This window comes from Pleurodeles waltl, chromosome 7 (genome assembly GCF_031143425.1).
Source record: "Pleurodeles waltl isolate 20211129_DDA chromosome 7, aPleWal1.hap1.20221129, whole genome shotgun sequence".
Lineage (NCBI taxonomy): Eukaryota > Metazoa > Chordata > Amphibia > Caudata > Salamandridae > Pleurodeles > Pleurodeles waltl.
In genome coordinates, this window is record NC_090446.1 from 874,439 (window position 1) to 895,008 (window position 20,570).

The 20,570-nt window shown below is 50.4% G+C and overlaps 1 protein-coding gene across 1 annotated transcript in view; it reads right to left on the bottom strand.

Annotated features, from left to right (window-relative positions):
* The window catches only part of CLCN1 (chloride voltage-gated channel 1), a 609,758-nt gene extending 589,754 nt beyond the window's left edge, over positions 1–20,004 (bottom strand). Inside the window, exon 1 of the mRNA XM_069242656.1 lies at positions 19,730–20,004. Within this exon, the coding sequence (XP_069098757.1) occupies positions 19,730–19,942 (213 nt within the window). The 5' untranslated portion in view covers positions 19,943–20,004. The remainder of the gene's footprint in view (positions 1–19,729) is intronic.
* Positions 20,005–20,570: the final 566 nt, after the last annotated feature.

Genomic DNA, 20,570 nt, shown 5'->3' on the forward strand with positions numbered 1-20,570 from the left:
AAAGGTTGATATTCTTTTTTTTGGAGAAAGTAGTAATCTTTGGCAATCAGCTGTAAATATTTAAATTGATAACAAACTAAGTGAATGTTTTGCTGTTACAGCGTTACCGCTTTCTCGCGGTCACTTTTCAACTTCAGCTGCTTACTTGTGGAGTCGCTCGGTAGCAACAGAGATTCATTGTATAAGCGCAGTTATTCAGAAGAGGTTTATATGGTTCTGAATAAATGCCTAGGCAATAATTTGAACTTAAGGGAATATTTGATTATGGTTAATGTAAAATACGGACACAAACTGAAATCGTGTATCTTGGAAAGTTTTTGAAATGTGAAGTAATATTTCTTTGAGTGAATACAGTGTTAACCTTTCATTTCTTTAAACTTATGAAAGGCGCTATGATTTACTATTGTTGCAAGCGACTGCTGGATTTATAGTTGACAGATTCCTAAGAGTTCTGTGATTGATATTTCTCTGTAGTATCTGTGATTCTTGTTTCCGCAGGTCTCCTTTCCCGCTGTACTCTTCCTTAATCCCCTACCCCCCACTTGGCCACTTTAAGACTCTGCGCTGTTAAGGCTTGTAGAGATGGAGCTGCCCGGAGGTGGGCCTATTGACAACAATGCATGTGCCCTGAGGATTTGGTCTCGCCGACAGTCTTTCAGGGTCTGTGGGCAGCCCACGCTGCTGCCACCCCTCAGACAGGATTCTGCCCTTCTGCTGCTTGACAAGCTCAAGCAGGGGAAGGCAGAACAGAGGATTCCCTTGGAAATAGGTGTTACATGGCTTGTGAGGAGTAGCCTCCCCACGCCACAGACTGCTTTGAAGGGCACAATTGGTGTCCTCCTTGCAGAATCTGGTCTGCACCAGCCCTGGGACCCATGGTCCCTGCTCTGGTGTGAAACTGCACAAGGGAAAGAGGAGTGACCACTCCCCTGTCTATCACCACCCCAGGGGTGGTGCCCAGAGCTCCTTCAGGTGGCCACTTGATTCTGCCACCTTGAAACTAGATGGGCAGCGTCCCTTGGGAGCATCTGACTGTTGAGGGTAGGCAGATGACGTCAGTAGCCCCCTCACCTTGCAAAGTGACCAGGCCCCTTTTTGGGATATTTAGGGACACCCTTGTGGGTGGGTCCCCAGATTCAGAGTGCAAGACTCCACCAGAACTCCTCTTCAATGACCTCTCCTGCTCCTGGCCACCGGAACCACTGCTGGACTTCACAGGAACCGAACAAGACTGCAACTCTGAGACGACATCTCCTTGCAACATTGTTTCCCCGGCTCCTTCCAGCAACTACAACGTTTCCAGGGATGTGCACCCGCTGGGGTTGGCAAGACTTCAGCTGCACCAAAGAAGCAAGAAGGAATCTCCCTTGAAGTGAAGGAATCACTCCCCTGCATCCGCAGGCACCTACGGCAAAGACGACTGGCTGCTGGAATCTGATGTCCACCTGACTTGCGAAGGTTGTCCAACACAGGTGATGGTTCTGAGGGGTCCCCTGGGTCGTCTCTGTCTTCTGGCCAACTTGGGAGACAGTGAGCTCTTGCCTCCTTCTCCAAGACAGTACCCCTGTGCACCGGGACTGTTGCAGCTACCAAGGCTTGTTGACCCCTGCTCCGAGAGATCTTCAAGCTCTGAGTAGCCCCGGCCTCCAGCACTCAAGCTCTGCAAGGCCAGTCTCCTCTCTGCTGCTCCAGGGGTTCCTGTAATAAAGCACCTTTGTTTTTGCAAAACTGTGTGGTTCCTTTCATGTGTGATAGGTTATTGTGTGACTGCTGTGGTATTGCAAATGCTTCACATGCCTCCTAAATGAGTCTTGACTGCTCACTACAGCTACCACTAGAGAGCCCTGGCTCCCTAGACACTTAACACTATCTAATAAGGGTTGCCTTGTCCCAGTATAAGGTGTAACACCATGGGCGTCCACCACACACTGAGCCAGCCTTCTACATATAGGACAGTGGTTTCATAGTCCTGCAGTCACACAGTGCTGTGGATTCACAGTCCCACAGACCTGCAGTCACACAGTGCTTTGGTTTCACAATCCTGACTTTGCACAGGGCTGTGGTTTCACAGTTCTGCAGTCGAACAGTGCTGTGGTTTCACAGTCCCACAGACCTGCATCACACAGTGCTTTGGTTTCACAATCCTGACTTTGCACAGGGCTGTGGTGTCACAGTTCTGCAGTCACACAGTGCTGTGGTTTCACAGTCCCACAGACCTGCAGTCACACAGTGCTTTGGTTTCACAATATTGACTTTGCCCAGGGCTGTGGTTTCACAGTCCCACAGTTTTGAAGTTGAACAGTGCTGTGCTGCTGTAGTTTCACAGTCCTGCACAGCACTGTGGTTTTGCAGTTCTGCAGGCCCACAGCTCTATGGTTTCACAGTCCCATAGTTTCACAGTCCCACAACATTGTGGTTTCACAGTTCTACAGTCCCAGAGTGCTGTGATTTCAGTGCTGTGGTTTCACACTCCTTCAGTTCTACAGAGCTGTGGTTTCAGTAATGCAGTTGCACAGCACTGTGGTTTCACAGTCCTGCATGTAGGATGCTGGACTGGCTTGTAGTGGGTACCAAGGGGTACTTACACTCTGCACCAGGTCCAGTTATCCCTTATTAGTGTATAGGGTGTCTAGCAGTAAAGGCTGATAGATAATGGTAGCTTAGCAGAGCAGCTTAGGCTGAACTAGGAGACGAGTGAAGCTCCTACAGTACCACCAGTGTCATATGCACAATACCATAAGAAAACACAATACACAGATATACTAAAAATAAAGGTACTTTATTTTTATGACAATATGCCAAAAGTATCTCAGTGAGTACCCTCAGTATGAGGATAGCAAATATACACAAGATATATGTACACAATACCAAAATATGCAGTAATAACTATAGAAAACAGTGCAAACAATGTATAGTCACAATAGAATGCAATGGAGACACATAGGGATAGGGGCAACACAAACCATATACTCCAGAAGTGGAATGCGAACCACGAATGGACCCCAAACATATGTGACCTCGTAGAGGGTAGCTGGGACTGTAAGAAAACAGTGAGGGTTAAAAAAATAGCCCACCCCAAGACCCTGAAAAGTGGGTGCAAAGTGCACCTAAGTTCCCCAAAGAGCACAGAAGTCGTGATAGGGGAATTCTGCAGGAAAGACCAACACCAGCAATGCAACAACGATGGATTTCCAGACGAGGGTACCTGTGGAATAAGGGGACCAAGTCCAAAAGTCACGATCAAGTCGGGAGTGGGCAGATGCCCAGGAAATGCCAGCTGTGGATGCAAAGAAGCTGCCACCGGATGGTAGAAGCTGAGGATTCTGCACAAACGACAAGGGCTAGAAACTTCCCCTTTGGAGGATGGATGTCCCACGTTGTAGGAGGCTGGACTGGCTTGTAGTGAGTACCAAGGGGTACTTGCACCTTGCACCAGGCCCAGTTATCCCTTATTAGTGTATAGGGTGTCTAGCAGCTTAGGCTGATAGATAATGGTAGCTTAGCAAAGCAGCTCAGGCTGAACTAGGAGACGTGTGAAGCTACTACAGTACCACTTAGTGTCATATGCACAATATCATAAGAAAACACAATACACAGTTATACTAAAAATAAAGGTACTTTATTTTTATGACAATATGCCAAAGTATCTTAGAGTGTACCCTCAGTGAGAGGATAGGAAATATACACAAGATATATATACACAATAGCAAAAATATGCAGTATAGTCTTAGAAAACAGTGCAAACAATATATAGTTACAATAGGATGCAATGGGGAAACATAGGGATAGGGGCAACACAAACCATATACTCCAGAAGTGGAATGCGAACCACGAATGGACCCCAAACCTATGTGACCTTGTAGAGGGTCGCTGGGACTAGTGGAAAATAGTGAGAGTTAGAAAAATAACCCTCCCCAAGACCCTGAAAAGTGAGTGCAAAGTGCACTAAAGTTCCCCTAAGGACAAAATAGTCGTGTTAGAGGGAGAATGCAAGGAAAACACAAATCAGCAATGCAACAACGATGGATTCCTGTCTGAGGGTACCTGTGGAACAAGGGGACCAAGTCCAAAAGTCACAAGCAGCTCGGAGATGGGCAGATGCCCAAGAAATGCCAGCGGTTGGTGCAAAGAAGCTCTTACTAGGCTGAAGAACTGTGAATACTGCAGGAACGACAAGGGCTAGAGACTTCCCCTTTGGAGGATGGATCCCCCACGCCTTGGAGAGTCGTGCAGAAGTGTTTTCCCGCCGGATGGACGCCAACAAGCCTTGCTACACGCAAATCGTGCGTTTGGCGTTTTTGGACGCTGCTGGGGCCCAGGAGGGACCAGGAGGTCGCAAATTGGACCTGCAGAGAGAGGGGACGTCGAGCAAGACAAAGAGCCCTCACTGAAGCAGGTAGCACCCGGAGAAGTGCCAGAAACAGGCACTACGAGGATGCGTGAAACGGTGCTCGCCGAAGTTGCACAAAGGAGTCCCACGTCGCCGGAGACCAACTTAGAAAGTCGTGCAATGCAGGTTAGAGTGCCGTGGACCCAGGCTTGGCTGTGCACGAAGGATTTCCGCCGGAAGTGCACAGGGGCCGGAGTAGCTTGCAAAGTCGCGGTTCCCAGCAATGCAGCCCAGCGAGGTGAGGCAAGGACTTACCTCCACCAAACTTGGGCTGAAGAGTCACTGGACTGTGGGGGTCACTTGGACGGTGTCGCTGGATTCGAGGGACCTCGCTCGTCGTGCTGAGAGGAGACCCAAGGGACCGGAGATGCAGCTTTTTGGTGCCTGCGGTTGCAGGGGGAAGATTCCGTCGACCCACGGGAGATTTCTTCGGAGCTTCTGGTGCAGAGAGGAGGCAGACTACCCCCACAGCATGCACAAGCAGGAAAACAGTCGAGAAGGCGGCAGGATCAGCGTTACAGAGTTGCAGTAGTCGTCTTTGCTACTATGTTGCAGGTTTGCAGGCTTCCAGCGCGGTCAGCGGTCGATTCCTTATCAGAAGGTGAAGAGGGAGATGCAGAGGAACTTGGCTGAGCTCATGCATTCGTTATCTAAAGTTTCCCCAGAGACAGAGACCCTAAATAGCCAGAAAAGAGGGTTTGGCTACCTAGGAGAGAGGAAAGGCTACTAACACCTGAAGGAGCCTATCACAAGGAGTCTCTGACGTCACCTGGTGGCACTGGCCACTCAGAGCAGTCCAGTGTGCCAGCAGCACCTCTGTTTCCAAGATGGCAGAGGTCTGGAGCACACTGGAGGAGCTCTGGACACCTCCCAGGGGAGGTGCAGGTCAGGGGAGTGGTCACTCCCCTTTCCTTTGTCCAGTTTCGCGCCAGAGCAGGGGCTAAGGGGTCCCTGAACCGGTGTAGACTGGCTTATGCAGAATTGGGCACATCTGTGCCCAACAAAGCATTTCCAGAGGCTGGGGGAGGCTACTCCTCCCCTGCCTTCACACCATTTTCCAAAGGGAGAGGGTGTCACACCCTCTCTCAGAGGAAGTTCTTTGTTCTGCCATCCTGGGCCAGGCCTGGCTGGACCCCAGGAGGGCAGCTGCCTGTCTGAGGGGTTGGCAGCAGCAGCAGCTGCAGAGAAACCCCAGGAAGGGCAGTCTGGCAGTACCAGGGTCTGTGCTACAGACCACTGGGATCATGGAATTGTACCAACAATGCCAGGATGGCATAGAGGGGGCAATTCCATGATCATAGACATGTTACATGGCCATATTCGGAGTTACCATGGTGAAGCTACATATAGGTAGTGACCTATATGTAGTGCACGCGTGTAATGGTGTCCCCGCACTCACAAAGTTCAGTGAATTGGCTCTGAACAATGTGGGGGCACCTTGGCTAGTGCCAGGGTGCCCTCACACTAAGTAACTTTGCACCTAACCTTTACCAGGTAAAGGTTAGACATATAGGTGACTTATAAGTTACTTAAGTGCAGTGTAAAATGGCTGTGAAATAACGTGGACGTTATTTCACTCAGGCTGCAGTGGCAGGCCTGTGTAAGAATTGTCAGAGCTCCCTATGGGTGGCAAAATAAATGCTGCAGCCCATAGGGATCTCCTGGAACCCCAATACCCTGGGTACCTCAGTACCATATACTAGGGAATTATAAGGGTGTTCCAGTAAGCCAATGTAAATTGGTAAAAATGGTCACTAGCCTGTTAGTGACAATTTGAAAGTAATGAGAGAGCATAACCACTGAGGTTCTGGTTAGCAGAGCCTCAGTGAGACAGTTAGGCACCACACAGGGAACATATACATGCACACCTATGAGCACTGGGGCCCTGTGTGACAGGGTCCCAGTGACACATACATATAGGCCACAAACCTATGAGCACTGGGGTCCTGACTAGCAGGATCCCAGTGACACATAACAACCATACTGAAAACATGGTGTTTTCACTATGAGCACTGAGGCCTGGCTATCAGGATCCCAGTGAGACAGTGAAAACAGTGACAAACACCCTGACATACACTCACAAACAGGCCAAAAGTGGGGGTAACAAGGCTAGAAAGAGGCTACCTTCTCACACAACCCCCCCCCAAACGAAGGACAATAAGGCTAACCTTGGCCAGTTGAGACTTTATTGTCTAAGTGGTGATAAGTAGAGAGTAGCTCTGCAATAGACTGGTTACTCCCTTTATCATCCACTATATGGTTACTTCCCTGTGGGGATGTAAACCACCCTGTTTGAAGTTTTTTAGCTAAGCAACAATGTGAAGATGTATTTTCAGAGTTTCTATCAGTAAGTTTTAGTTTAGAGCAGTGGGAATTGTCCACTGAACCTATTTGTAGTGATGGAAATGCCAGACAGGGATGCTGTCTCAGAAAAGCCATAGCTGGGCAAAAACTTTGTCCATCTGGCTGGAAGAGAGAACAGGGATGCTGTTTCTCTTGAGTTGGAGCAGGGCAGGGATGCTGTCCTATGAGCTCCACACTAGGGCAGGGATGCTGTCCTAAGTGTTGTGAGGTAGTGCAGGGTTTCTGCACTAAAGTTTCTCTGGGAGGGTTGGAGGGATGCTCCATGTTAACTAAAATGGTGCTGTTTTTCTCACCAATGTTAGTTATCCCACAGAGAGGTACTTCCACCTCAGGGAGTCTAGCTTTGCCAGCTGATGATTCCCTTGGAACAGGTGCCACCCCAGGAGAGGTTTCTCCCACCACAGGAATAGTATCCTGAATGGTAGGGTGGTTAGGGGATACTGTGATACCCTTTTTACCTGTTGATGGAGAGGGATCCTGAGTTTTCAGGCCTTCTCTCCTTTGCTTTTTCATTTCACTTGAAATGAGAGGGAACAATTCCTCAGGGATGCCCAGCATGGCTGCATGGGCATAAAACTCTACATCAGCCCAACCTGAGGCCTCTAGGTCATTACCTAAGAGACAGTCTACAGGTAAGCTAGGTGATACCACCACCTGCTTAGGGCCAGTAACTCCACCCCAACTAAACTGAATTATAGCTAAGGGAAGAAACTTAGTGGAGTTATGGACATCAATAATCTTATACTGTTGTCCAATGATGTGTTGTTCAGGAGGCACTAGGTTTTCAGTCACCAAAGTGAAACTGGCACCTGTGTCCCTGTAGGCCAAGGCCTCAACACCATTTATTGAAACTGTCTGCCTGTACTTATCCATTGTAAGGGGACAAGCAGCCAGTGTGGCAAGGCCAATGCCACTAGGTGTGACAGAAACTGTCTTGGGACTGATTACATCAGTTTCCACTATGGACCCATAAGTGAACCCAACTACACCCTTTGCTTGACTGTTGCCAGCAGTCCCACCACTAGTATCACTACTGCTAGGGGCACTAGAGCTTGATGTATTAGTGGTGGTAGGCTCAGGGGGTTTACCTGGACAGGACTTATCCCCTGGCCTATGGCCTCTGTTTTTACACACAAAGCACCAAGGCTTTTTAATGTGTGCAGGTTGGGAAGAAGAGGAAGAATTTGTTTTATCCCCACCCTCTGAAGAGTGTTTAAGATTTGAAGTGGGATCTTTGGTTTTACCCTTATCCCCATGCTTATCTTGAGATTTTTCACCATCTTTCTTCTTATTGCCATCTTTGTCACCCCCTGTATGAACTTTTCTGTTCACCCTTGTTCTGACCCATTTGTCTGCCTTCTTTCCCAATTCTTGGGGAGAGGTCAGATCAGAGTCTACCAGGTACTGGTGCAACAAATCAGACACACAATTATTAAGTATATGCTCTCTCAGGATTGTGTTATACAGGCTTTCATAATCAGTAACTTTACTGCCATGTAACCACCCCTCCAAGGCCTTCACTGAATGGTCAATGAAATCAACCCAGTCTTGTGAAGACTCCTTTTTGGTCTCTCTGAACTTTATCCTGTACTGTTCAGTGGTTAAGCCATAACCATCCAGGAGTGCATTCTTAAGAACTGTAAAATTATTGGCATCATTTTCTTTCACTGTAAGGAGCCTATCCCTACCTTTTCCACTAAATGATAGCCATAGGATAGCAGCCCACTGCTTTTGAGGGACATCCTGTACAGCACAGGCCCTCTCAAGTGCAGCAAACCACTTGTTAATGTCATCCCCCTCCTTGTAAGGGGGAACTATCTTATGCAGATTCCTGGAATCATGCTCTTTTGCAGGATGACTATGGGGAATACTGCTGCTGCCACCATGGGTATCTAAACCCATTTTCTGTCTTTCCCTCTCTATTTCTAAAGACTGTCTATCCAAATCCAGCTGTTGCTTCTTGAGCTTCAGTCTGGTTTGCTCCACTCTCAATCTATTGAGCTCCCTTTCCAACAATCTGTCATCAGGGTGGGTGGGAGGGACATTTCTAGATACAGAGGTATGATGGGAATGAACAGAAGGAGACCTGTCCCTTACAGAGGGCACCCTAACAGCTTGGCTACCAGTATAATGTGAGAGCACATCATCAGTATGATGTGATTCAACCTCTGTACCAACTATGCTAGACTGTCTAGTAATGGGCAGGCTGAGAAGTTTCTTTCCTGAACCTTTTCCTGGGGGAGTCCCTGGATCAGATTGAGAACCATTAGCTACTTTTTCTACAGATTGGGCACTTATGGCCTTATCCTGTACTCTAAGCATATTAATTAACAGTTCTAAGGAAGGATTCTTCCCTACACTCAAACCTCTCTCTATGCAGAGACTCCTTGCTCCTTTCCAGCTAAGGTGATCATATGCAAGTTTGGACAGTTCAACTTTTTGGCCTGTGCCAGACATTTTTAGAGAGAGTTAAAGTGATAGACAAAGAGAAAAAAAAGTTTTCAGAACTTTTTGGAAAGACAGAAAAAACTTTTTAAACTTTTAAGAACTTTTTGAAAGTTTAGAAGTACTTTTCAGCACTTAGAAAAGAGTGAAAAGAGGAAATGCAAAACTTTTTGGCTATGTGTATATACACTGACCTTGTTTTGTATATTTTTCTCTTATGAAAACTACAATGACAAGAGTGGTAAGTAGTCTCAAAGCCCTTATCCCACCACTGCACAACCAATGTAGGAGGCTGGACTGGCTTGTAGTGAGTACCAAGGGGTACTTGCACCTTGCACCAGGCCCAGTTATCCCTTATTAGTGTATAGGGTGTCTAGCAGCTTAGGCTGATAGATAATGGTAGCTTAGCAAAGCAGCTCAGGCTGAACTAGGAGACGTGTGAAGCTACTACAGTACCACTTAGTGTCATATGCACAATATCATAAGAAAACACAATACACAGTTATACTAAAAATAAAGGTACTTTATTTTTATGACAATATGCCAAAGTATCTTAGAGTGTACCCTCAGTGAGAGGATAGGAAATATACACAAGATATATATACACAATAGCAAAAATATGCAGTATAGTCTTAGAAAACAGTGCAAACAATGTATAGTTACAATAGGATGCAATGGGGAAACATAGGGATAGGGGCAACACAAACCATATACTCCAGAAGTGGAATGCGAACCACGAATGGACCCCAAACCTATGTGACCTTGTAGAGGGTCGCTGGGACTAGTGGAAAATAGTGAGAGTTAGAAAAATAACCCTCCCCAAGACCCTGAAAAGTGAGTGCAAAGTGCACTAAAGTTCCCCTAAGGACAAAATAGTCGTGTTAGAGGGAGAATGCAAGGAAAACACAAATCAGCAATGCAACAACGATGGATTCCTGTCTGAGGGTACCTGTGGAACAAGGGGACCAAGTCCAAAAGTCACAAGCAGCTCGGAGATGGGCAGATGCCCAAGAAATGCCAGCGGTTGGTGCAAAGAAGCTCTTACTAGGCTGAAGAACTGTGAATACTGCAGGAACGACAAGGGCTAGAGACTTCCCCTTTGGAGGATGGATCCCCCACGCCTTGGAGAGTCGTGCAGAAGTGTTTTCCCGCCGGATGGACGCCAACAAGCCTTGCTACACGCAAATCGTGCGTTTGGCGTTTTTGGACGCTGCTGGGGCCCAGGAGGGACCAGGAGGTCGCAAATTGGACCTGCAGAGAGAGGGGACGTCGAGCAAGACAAAGAGCCCTCACTGAAGCAGGTAGCACCCGGAGAAGTGCCAGAAACAGGCACTACGAGGATGCGTGAAACGGTGCTCGCCGAAGTTGCACAAAGGAGTCCCACGTCGCCGGAGACCAACTTAGAAAGTCGTGCAATGCAGGTTAGAGTGCCGTGGACCCAGGCTTGGCTGTGCACGAAGGATTTCCGCCGGAAGTGCACAGGGGCCGGAGTAGCTTGCAAAGTCGCGGTTCCCAGCAATGCAGCCCAGCGAGGTGAGGCAAGGACTTACCTCCACCAAACTTGGGCTGAAGAGTCACTGGACTGTGGGGGTCACTTGGACGGTGTCGCTGGATTCGAGGGACCTCGCTCGTCGTGCTGAGAGGAGACCCAAGGGACCGGAGATGCAGCTTTTTGGTGCCTGCGGTTGCAGGGGGAAGATTCCGTCGACCCACGGGAGATTTCTTCGGAGCTTCTGGTGCAGAGAGGAGGCAGACTACCCCCACAGCATGCACAAGCAGGAAAACAGTCGAGAAGGCGGCAGGATCAGCGTTACAGAGTTGCAGTAGTCGTCTTTGCTACTATGTTGCAGGTTTGCAGGCTTCCAGCGCGGTCAGCGGTCGATTCCTTATCAGAAGGTGAAGAGGGAGATGCAGAGGAACTCGGCTGAGCTCATGCATTCGTTATCTAAAGTTTCCCCAGAGACAGAGACCCTAAATAGCCAGAAAAGAGGGTTTGGCTACCTAGGAGAGAGGAAAGGCTACTAACACCTGAAGGAGCCTATCACAAGGAGTCTCTGACGTCACCTGGTGGCACTGGCCACTCAGAGCAGTCCAGTGTGCCAGCAGCACCTCTGTTTCCAAGATGGCAGAGGTCTGGAGCACACTGGAGGAGCTCTGGACACCTCCCAGGGGAGGTGCAGGTCAGGGGAGTGGTCACTCCCCTTTCCTTTGTCCAGTTTCGCGCCAGAGCAGGGGCTAAGGGGTCCCTGAACCGGTGTAGACTGGCTTATGCAGAATTGGGCACATCTGTGCCCAACAAAGCATTTCCAGAGGCTGGGGGAGGCTACTCCTCCCCTGCCTTCACACCATTTTCCAAAGGGAGAGGGTGTCACACCCTCTCTCAGAGGAAGTTCTTTGTTCTGCCATCCTGGGCCAGGCCTGGCTGGACCCCAGGAGGGCAGCTGCCTGTCTGAGGGGTTGGCAGCAGCAGCAGCTGCAGAGAAACCCCAGGAAGGGCAGTCTGGCAGTACCAGGGTCTGTGCTACAGACCACTGGGATCATGGAATTGTACCAACAATGCCAGGATGGCATAGAGGGGGCAATTCCATGATCATAGACATGTTACATGGCCATATTCGGAGTTACCATGGTGAAGCTACATATAGGTAGTGACCTATATGTAGTGCACGCGTGTAATGGTGTCCCCGCACTCACAAAGTTCAGTGAATTGGCTCTGAACAATGTGGGGGCACCTTGGCTAGTGCCAGGGTGCCCTCACACTAAGTAACTTTGCACCTAACCTTTACCAGGTAAAGGTTAGACATATAGGTGACTTATAAGTTACTTAAGTGCAGTGTAAAATGGCTGTGAAATAACGTGGACGTTATTTCACTCAGGCTGCAGTGGCAGGCCTGTGTAAGAATTGTCAGAGCTCCCTATGGGTGGCAAAATAAATGCTGCAGCCCATAGGGATCTCCTGGAACCCCAATACCCTGGGTACCTCAGTACCATATACTAGGGAATTATAAGGGTGTTCCAGTAAGCCAATGTAAATTGGTAAAAATGGTCACTAGCCTGTTAGTGACAATTTGAAAGTAATGAGAGAGCATAACCACTGAGGTTCTGGTTAGCAGAGCCTCAGTGAGACAGTTAGGCACCACACAGGGAACATATACATGCACACCTATGAGCACTGGGGCCCTGTGTGACAGGGTCCCAGTGACACATACATATAGGCCACAAACCTATGAGCACTGGGGTCCTGACTAGCAGGATCCCAGTGACACATAACAACCATACTGAAAACATGGTGTTTTCACTATGAGCACTGAGGCCTGGCTATCAGGATCCCAGTGAGACAGTGAAAACAGTGACAAACACCCTGACATACACTCACAAACAGGCCAAAAGTGGGGGTAACAAGGCTAGAAAGAGGCTACCTTCTCACACACGTCGTGAAGTGTCCTGCAGAAGTGTTTTCCTGAAGAAAGACCGCAAACAAGCCTTGCTAGCTGCAAAGCTCACGGTTAGGGTTTTTGGATGCTGCTGTGGCCCAGGAGGGACCAGGATGTCACCAATTGCGTGAGGGGACAGAGGGGGCATCCATCAAGACAAGGAGGCCACTCAGAAGCAAGCAGCACCCGTAGAAGTGCCGGAACAGGCACTATGAAGTGGAGTGAATCGGTGCTCACCCGAAGTTGCACAAGAGAGTCCCTCGCCGCCGGAGGACAACTCAGGAGGTCGTGCAATGCAGGTTAGAGTGCCGGGGACCCAGGCTTGGCTGTGCATGAAGGAAATCCTCTGTGAGTGCACAGGAGCCGGAGTAGCTACAAAACTGGCGGTTCCCAGAGGACCGGTGATGCAGTTCTTTGGTGCCTGCGGTTGCAGGGGGAAGATTCCGTCGACCCACGGGAGATTTCTTCGGAGCTTCTAGTGCAGAGAGGAGGCAGACTACCCCCACAGCATGCACCACCAGGAAAACAGTCGAGAAGGCGGCAGGATCAGCGATACACGGTTGCAGTAGTCGTCTTCGCTACTTTGTTGCAGTTTTTCAGGCTTCCAGCCCGGTCAGCAGTCGATTCCTTGGCAGAAGGTGAAGAGAGAGATGCAGAGGAACTCTGATGAGCTCTTGCATTCGTTATCTAAAGAATTCCCCAAAGCAGAGACCCTAAATAGCCAGAAAAGAGGGTTTGGCTACTTAGGAGAGAGGATAGGCTAGCAACACCTGAAGGAGCCTATCAGAAGGAGTCTCTGACGTCACCTGCTGGCCCTGGCCACTCAGAGCAGTCCAGTGTGCCAGCAGCACCTCTGTTTCCAAGATGGCAGAGGTCTGGAGCACACTGGAGGAGCTCTGGGCACCTCCCAGGGGAGGTGCAGGTCAGGGGAGTGGTCACTCCCCTTTCCTTTGTCCAGTTTCGCGCCAGAGCAGGGCTGAGGGATCCCTGAACTGGTGTAGACTGGCTTATGCAGAGATGGGCACCATCTGTGCCCATCAAAGCATTTCCAGAGGCTGGGGGAGGCTACTCCTCCCCAGCCCTGACACCTTATTCCAAAGGGAGAGGGTGTAACACCCTCTCTCTGAGGAAGTCCTTTGTTCTGCCTTCCTGGGCCAAGCCTGGCTAGACCCCAGGAGGGCAGAAACCTGTCTGAGGGGTTGGCAGCAGCAGCTGCAGTGAAACCCCAGGAAAGGTAGTTTGGCAGTACCCGGGTCTGTGCTAGAGACACAGGGAATCATGGGATTGTCTCCCCAATACCAGGATGGCATTGGTGGGGCAATTCCATGATCTTAGACATGTTACATGGCCATATTCGGAGTTACCAGTGTGAAGCTACATATAGGTAGTGACCTATATGTAGTGCACGCATGTAATGGTGTCCCCGCACTCACAAAGTCCGGGGAATTGGCCCTGAACAATGTGGGGGCACCTTGGCTAGTGCCAGGGTGCCCACACACTAAGTAACTTAGCACCCAACCTTTACCAGGTAAAGGTTAGACATATAGGTGACTTATAAGTTACTTAAGTGCAGTGTAAAATGGCTGTGAAATAACGTGGACGTTATTTCACGCAGGCTGCAGTGGCAGGCCTGTGTAAGAATTGTCTGAGCTCCGTATGGGTGGCAAAAGAAATGCTGCAGCCCATAGGGATCTCCTGGAGCCCCAATACCCTGGGTACCTCAGTACCATATACTAGGGAATTATAAGGGTGTTCCAGTATGCCAATGTAAATTGGTAAAATTGGTCACTAGCCTGTTAGTGACAATTTGGGAAGAAGTGAGAGAGCATAACCACTGAGGTTCTGATTAGCAGAGCCTCAGTGAGACAGTTAGTCATAACACAGGTAACACATACAGGGCACACTTATGAGCACTGGGGCCGTGGCTGGCAGGGTCCCAGTGACACATACAACTAAAACAACATATATACAGTGAAATATGGGGGTAACATGCCAGGCAAGATGGTACTTTCCTACACTGCAGTTGTACAGCACTGTGTTTTCAAAGTCCTGCAGACCCACAGTGATGTCGTTTCACAGTCCTGCAGCTGCACTAGCGCTGTGGTTTCGCAGTCCTGCAGTTGAACAGGGGTGAGGCTGTGCAGTCCTGCAGTTGTACAGCACTGTGGTTTCATATTCTTTTAGACCCACACCACTGTGGTTTCACAGTCCTGCAGCTGCACCAGCGCTGTGGTTTCGCAGTCCTGCATTTGCGCAGTACTGTGGTTTCTTACTCCTTCAGGCCCACAGCGCTGTGGTTTCACAGGCCTGCAGGTACATAGTGCTGTGTTTTCAGAGTCGTGCAGTTGAACAGTGGTGTGGTTTTAAAGTCCTTGTAGGTAACTGCCTCTTTTGACATGGTCACCCCCACTTTTCCTCTGGTTTCTGGTGTGATTTTGACTGCTAGTGCCCAGGGTCCCTGCTAACCAGGTCCCCAGTGCCAGATCTCTTTCCCCAAAACTGCACAGTCGTTTTGCACAACTGGCAAAGCGTTTGATCCCACAGTAAGTCCCTAGTAAATGGTCCCCTGGTCCCTAGGGCTTGGGTTACTAAACAAAAGCCTGTGAGGGCTGCAGCACAGAGTGGGCCACCCTCAGGGACCCTGTCACCAACTGCACACTGCACTGCCATTGCAGGCTGTGTGCCTTGGTGCAGAACTAAAATGAAAACACAACATGGCACACAGCCTGTGTGCCATGTACCCCAACACTGCATGTGATATATGCACCCCTCTGGCAGGTCTGCTAGCCCTAAAAGCAGGGTGCATTATATTACAGGTGTGGGCATACCTGTATGAGCAGATATGCCCCTGCTACATCTGTGTCGATTCTCAGACATAGTAAATGAACAGAGAAGCCATTCTGAATGCATGTGCTGGACACTGGTACCTATGAGTTCCCCAGCTACATGATGGCTTCACTGACAATAGGGATGTTTGGTGTCAAACATCTCATATTATTAAACCCTCACTGAACCCAGTGATGGATTTAGTAATAAATGCATTCAGAGGGCACCTTAGCGGTGCCCCCTGCAAACCTACCAAATCCTAGTCTGGACACTGACTGGCGACAACGAGTACAGCCACCTTAGGCAGAGTTCTTGTCGCCTGAGGTGAGAGCCAATGCTCTCGAGGGCTCAGAACAAAGGCCTGCTCTGGGCGGAGGTGCTAACACCTCGTCCAGGCAGGATGGGCATTCCAGGGTGGGGAGCTTTAAAGGCCTTGCCGCCCATTTAAAGCAGCCCAGGCCACTCCAAATGGTAGAGAAGGCCGACCCCCAGTTCCTGACCCCACTTTTGGTGGCTGGACTGTCGGAACATTAGGCATATTAGGAGTTGTGCCCACTTTATTCCAGTCCCACCTCTAAGGTGGACGAGCTGAAGTGGAAACTACCTTTTAAATGCCTCCATCCTGTCTGGAAGGAATGTAGGGCAATAGGGTTAGGGCTTTGCCCACTTCCCAAGAGAAGTGTTCGTAAAAAGGTGTAGTCACCCCAAAGGTGAGTAGGCCATTGGCTATCACCTGGTACTCCCTGTAGCCCCTCTAAATTCAGTATTTAGGTGAAACCCCAGAGCCCTAGAACTCAGATTCCCGACGGCTTAAGAAGAGTTGGATACTACAGAGTCTCATCAGCAGAGAAGGCTGCAGACACCAACTGACTTGGCCCCAGCCCTACCGGCCTGTCTGTATCCCTCGATGAGCCAAAAGTCAACCTGTCCTGCAGCCCAACCACCTCCAAAGCGTTGGGAGGAGGCCTGCCTTCAACAAAAGTCAACCTGTCCTGCAACCCAACCACCTCCAAAGCGTTGGGAGGAGGCCTGCCTTCAACAAAAGTCAACCTGTCCTGCAACCCAACCACCTCCAAAGCGTTGGGAGGAGGCCTGCCTTCAACATACAAGATCTCCCGAGAAGAGTGGACCTGTTCAAGAAGAAAACAACTTTAAAAGAAAAACAACTCTGCCCTAAGGAACCTGAAACCTCAGTACCTGACACCCACAGCTGGAGTCCAAGTGGCCCACAAGTGGTCCACCAGTCCTTTGAAGGTTCCCCAGTAATTGGGCTCGAGTCCACTGTGGCTGACCCCTGACTCACCCTGGATGCCTGCAGCCTCAAGAAAGGACACCCCTGCACCCGCAGCCCCTGGTGCCCCTCCTTCAGCCGTGGTGTGCTCTGAGCAGTGGGGAGCCTCACAGGGGGTCACTCCATGACCTCACGTCTCCAGCCTCCATCTTTTCTACTACAAATCGACCAGTGCCGGAAGCAGGCGCGACGCATGATGTTCGCAGCTTGTGATCTGAGGCCTGGGACAGGCGGAGTCTAATACTCTTTATTATGGAAAAATGGGAAAAACTGCAGAAATAATCATGAAACTGCACCCAACGGTTTCAATTCTTAATCGTTATTCGAATGAATAGCAGATACATTTATTTAAATATATACATATCCCAAACTATGCCAAAGCACAAGCTGATCTTACCCTGTTTTGCAACTTTTCCAATGATAATGTAACCAATTGATTTTGCCTTCAACGAAGACCGACATTTCCCACTTGAAAGTGGATGAACATATTCCCCACAGCGATTCCTTCCTATCATTCAAACATGACCGATGCAGCATACGTCGGTGTGTGTCATGTGACATGCCGGGCAGGGATTTGCTCTGGTATTTCACCAGTGCAGAGCTCACGCTGTGCTGGGTAATAGGGGGGGGGGGGGGGGGGTGCAGCTCGTCACTGCAGCTCAGAGTGCAGTAGGGACCGTGACCATAGTGTGTGGACAACGACAGATGTGTGTGTGCCCCCCCCCCCCCCACCAGCTCCCAGGGAACTGGGACGGTGTTCACTGCATGTGCACAAAATACAACCATTTCTGGCACCCCCTCCCCCACCGTGGAGACACAGGCCCAGAATTTACTCACCCTCTGTAGTGGCATAGCCCACTGTTGCACTATACTCACTCACCCTCTGTAGTGGCATAGCCCACTGTTGCACTATACTCACTCACCCTCTGTAGTGGCATAGCCCACTGTTGCACTATACTCACTCACCCTCTGTAGTGACACAGCCCACCGTTGCACTATACTCACTCACTCTCTGTAGTGACAGAGCTCACCCTTGCACTATACTCACTCACCCTCTGTAGTGACACAGCCCACCGTTGCACTATACTCACTCACTCTCTGTAGTGACAGAGCTCACCCTTGCACTATACTCACTCACCGTCTGTAGTGACAGCCCACACTTGCACTATACCCACTCACCCTCCGTAGTGGCACAGCCCTCCATTGCACTATACTCACTCGTCCTCTGTAGTGACACAGCACACCCTTACACTATACTCACTCACTCTCTGTAGTGACACAGCTCACCCTTGCACTATACCTACTCACTGCCGGTAGTGACACAGCCCACCCTTGCACTAATGCCTACTCACTCACCATAGTGGCAAAGCCCAACCTTGCACTGTGCCTACTCACTCTCCATAGTGACACAGACCACCCTTGCACTATGGCTACCCACTCTTCATAGTGACACAGCCCATCCTTGCACTGTGCCTACTCACTCTCCATAGTGACACAGCCCACCCTTGCACTATACTTACTCACTCTCCATAGTGACACAGCTCACCCTTGCACTACGGCTACTCACTCTCCATAGTGACACAGGCCACCCTTGCACTATGCCTACTCACTCTCTGTAGTGACACAGACCAGCCTTGCACTATACCTAATCACTCTCTGTAGTGACACAGCCCACCCTTGCACTATACTTACTCACTCTCCATAGGGACACAGCTCACCCTTGCACTACGGCTACTCACTCTCCATAGTGACACAGCCCACCCTTGCACTATACCCACTCACCCTCTGTAGTGACACAGCCCACCCTTGCACTACGGCTACTCACTCTCCATAGTGACACAGCTCACCCTTGAACTATGCCTACTCAACCTCTGTAGTGACACAGCCCACCCTTGCACTATACTCACTCACTCACTCTCTGTAGTGACAGCCCACACTTGCACTATACTCACTCACCCTCTGTAGTGACAGCCCACACTTGCTCTATACTCACTCACTTCCAGAAGTGACACAGCCCACCCTTGCACTATACTCACTCACCCTCTGTAGTGACACAGCCCACCCTAACACTATACTCACTCAACCTGTGTAGTGACACAGCCCACCCTTTCACTATGGTGACACACTCTCCATAGTGACACAGCCCACCCTTACACTATACTCACTCACTCTCTGTAGTGACACAGCCCACCCTTGCACTATACTCACTCACCCTCTGTAGTGACAGCCCACCCTTGCACTATACGCACTCACCCTCTGTAGTGACACAGCCCACCCTTGTACTATACTCACTCACCCTCTATAGTGATACAGCCCACCCTTGCACTATACTCACTCACTCTCTGTAGTGACACAGCCCACCCTTGCACTATACTCACTCACCCTCTGTAGTGACACAGCCCACCCTTGCGCTATACTCACTCACTCTCTGTAGTGACACAGCCCACCCTTGCACTATACTCACTCACCCTCTGTAGTGACACAGCCCACCCTTGCGCTATACTCACTCACTCTCTGTAGTGACACAGCCCACCCTTGCACTATACTCACTCACCCTCTGTAGTGACAGCCCACCCTTGCACTATACTCACTCACCCTCTGTAGTGACACAGCCCGCCCTTGCACTATACTCACTCACTCTCTGTAGTGACACAGCCCACCCTTGCACTATACGCACTCACCCTCTGTAGTGACACAGCCCACCCTTACACTATACTCACTCACTCTCCATAGTGACACAGCCCACACTTGCACTATATTCACTCACCCTCTGTAGTGACACAGCCCACCCTTACACTATACTCACTCACTCTCTGTAGTGACACAGCCCACCCTTTCACTATACTCACTCACCCTCTGTAGTGACAGCCCACACTTGCACTATACTCACTCCCTCCCAGAAGTGTGCGCTCACCCACCGCTGCCTCCATCCCCCTCTCTCCATCTTGCCCCAGGATGACCTCTTCACCCCTCGCTCACCTTCTCATCCAGCTGGGGTTCCCCCTCAGTGGCCCACGTCCCGTCCAGCGCCTCCACCTTGGCTTCGAGGCACCTCTCCGAGGGGATTCCGTAGCTCAGGCAGTTCCTGAACTGGACGTAGTGGTACTGGGGGTCGTCGCCCCACCAGCCGTACTCCCCAGCCCCCTCCCGGGAGCTCCTGGCCTTGTCCTGGGCATCCTCCGAGGCCGCCATTGTAGGGTCAGTGGCCCTTCGGACCCCAGGGGCCCCGCGTGCCTGCGAGGCTCCCCCCAGGTTGGGTGACTCCTTCTGGGGAAGGGCTGCTCTGCACTGATAAACCTATTTATAGCGCCTCGCTGGGGGCGTCACGTGGGCCCAAATCTGATCTGCACTTGGCCGGAGTGAACTTTCCAAGGATTGAATATCAGGTGTGCAAGGGGGACTCCTGAGGAGCTGTGGAGGGAGAGGAGAGCATTGAAGGAGGAGATGGAGGGGGAGGAGGGCAGCAGAGAGCTTGGCAGGGAGAGGGGAGCATTGATGGAGGTGATGGTGGGGTAGGAGGGAGGCTCAGAGCACGGCAGGGGAGGATTGATGGAGGTGATGAAGGGCAGAGAGAGAGGGCAGTGATGGAGGGAGAGGAGGGCAGATGGGAAGGGCACAGGGAGAGGGCAGTGTTGGAGGGGAGGAGGGAAGAGGGAGGGGGCAGTGATGGAGGGGTAGGAGGACAGAGGGAGAGGGCACTGGGGGATGGGAGGAGTGCAGATGGAGAGGGCATTGATTGAGGGGTAGGAGGACAGAGGGAGAGGGCACTGATGGAGGGGTAGAAGGACAGAGGGAGAGGGCACTAGTGGAGTGCAGAAGG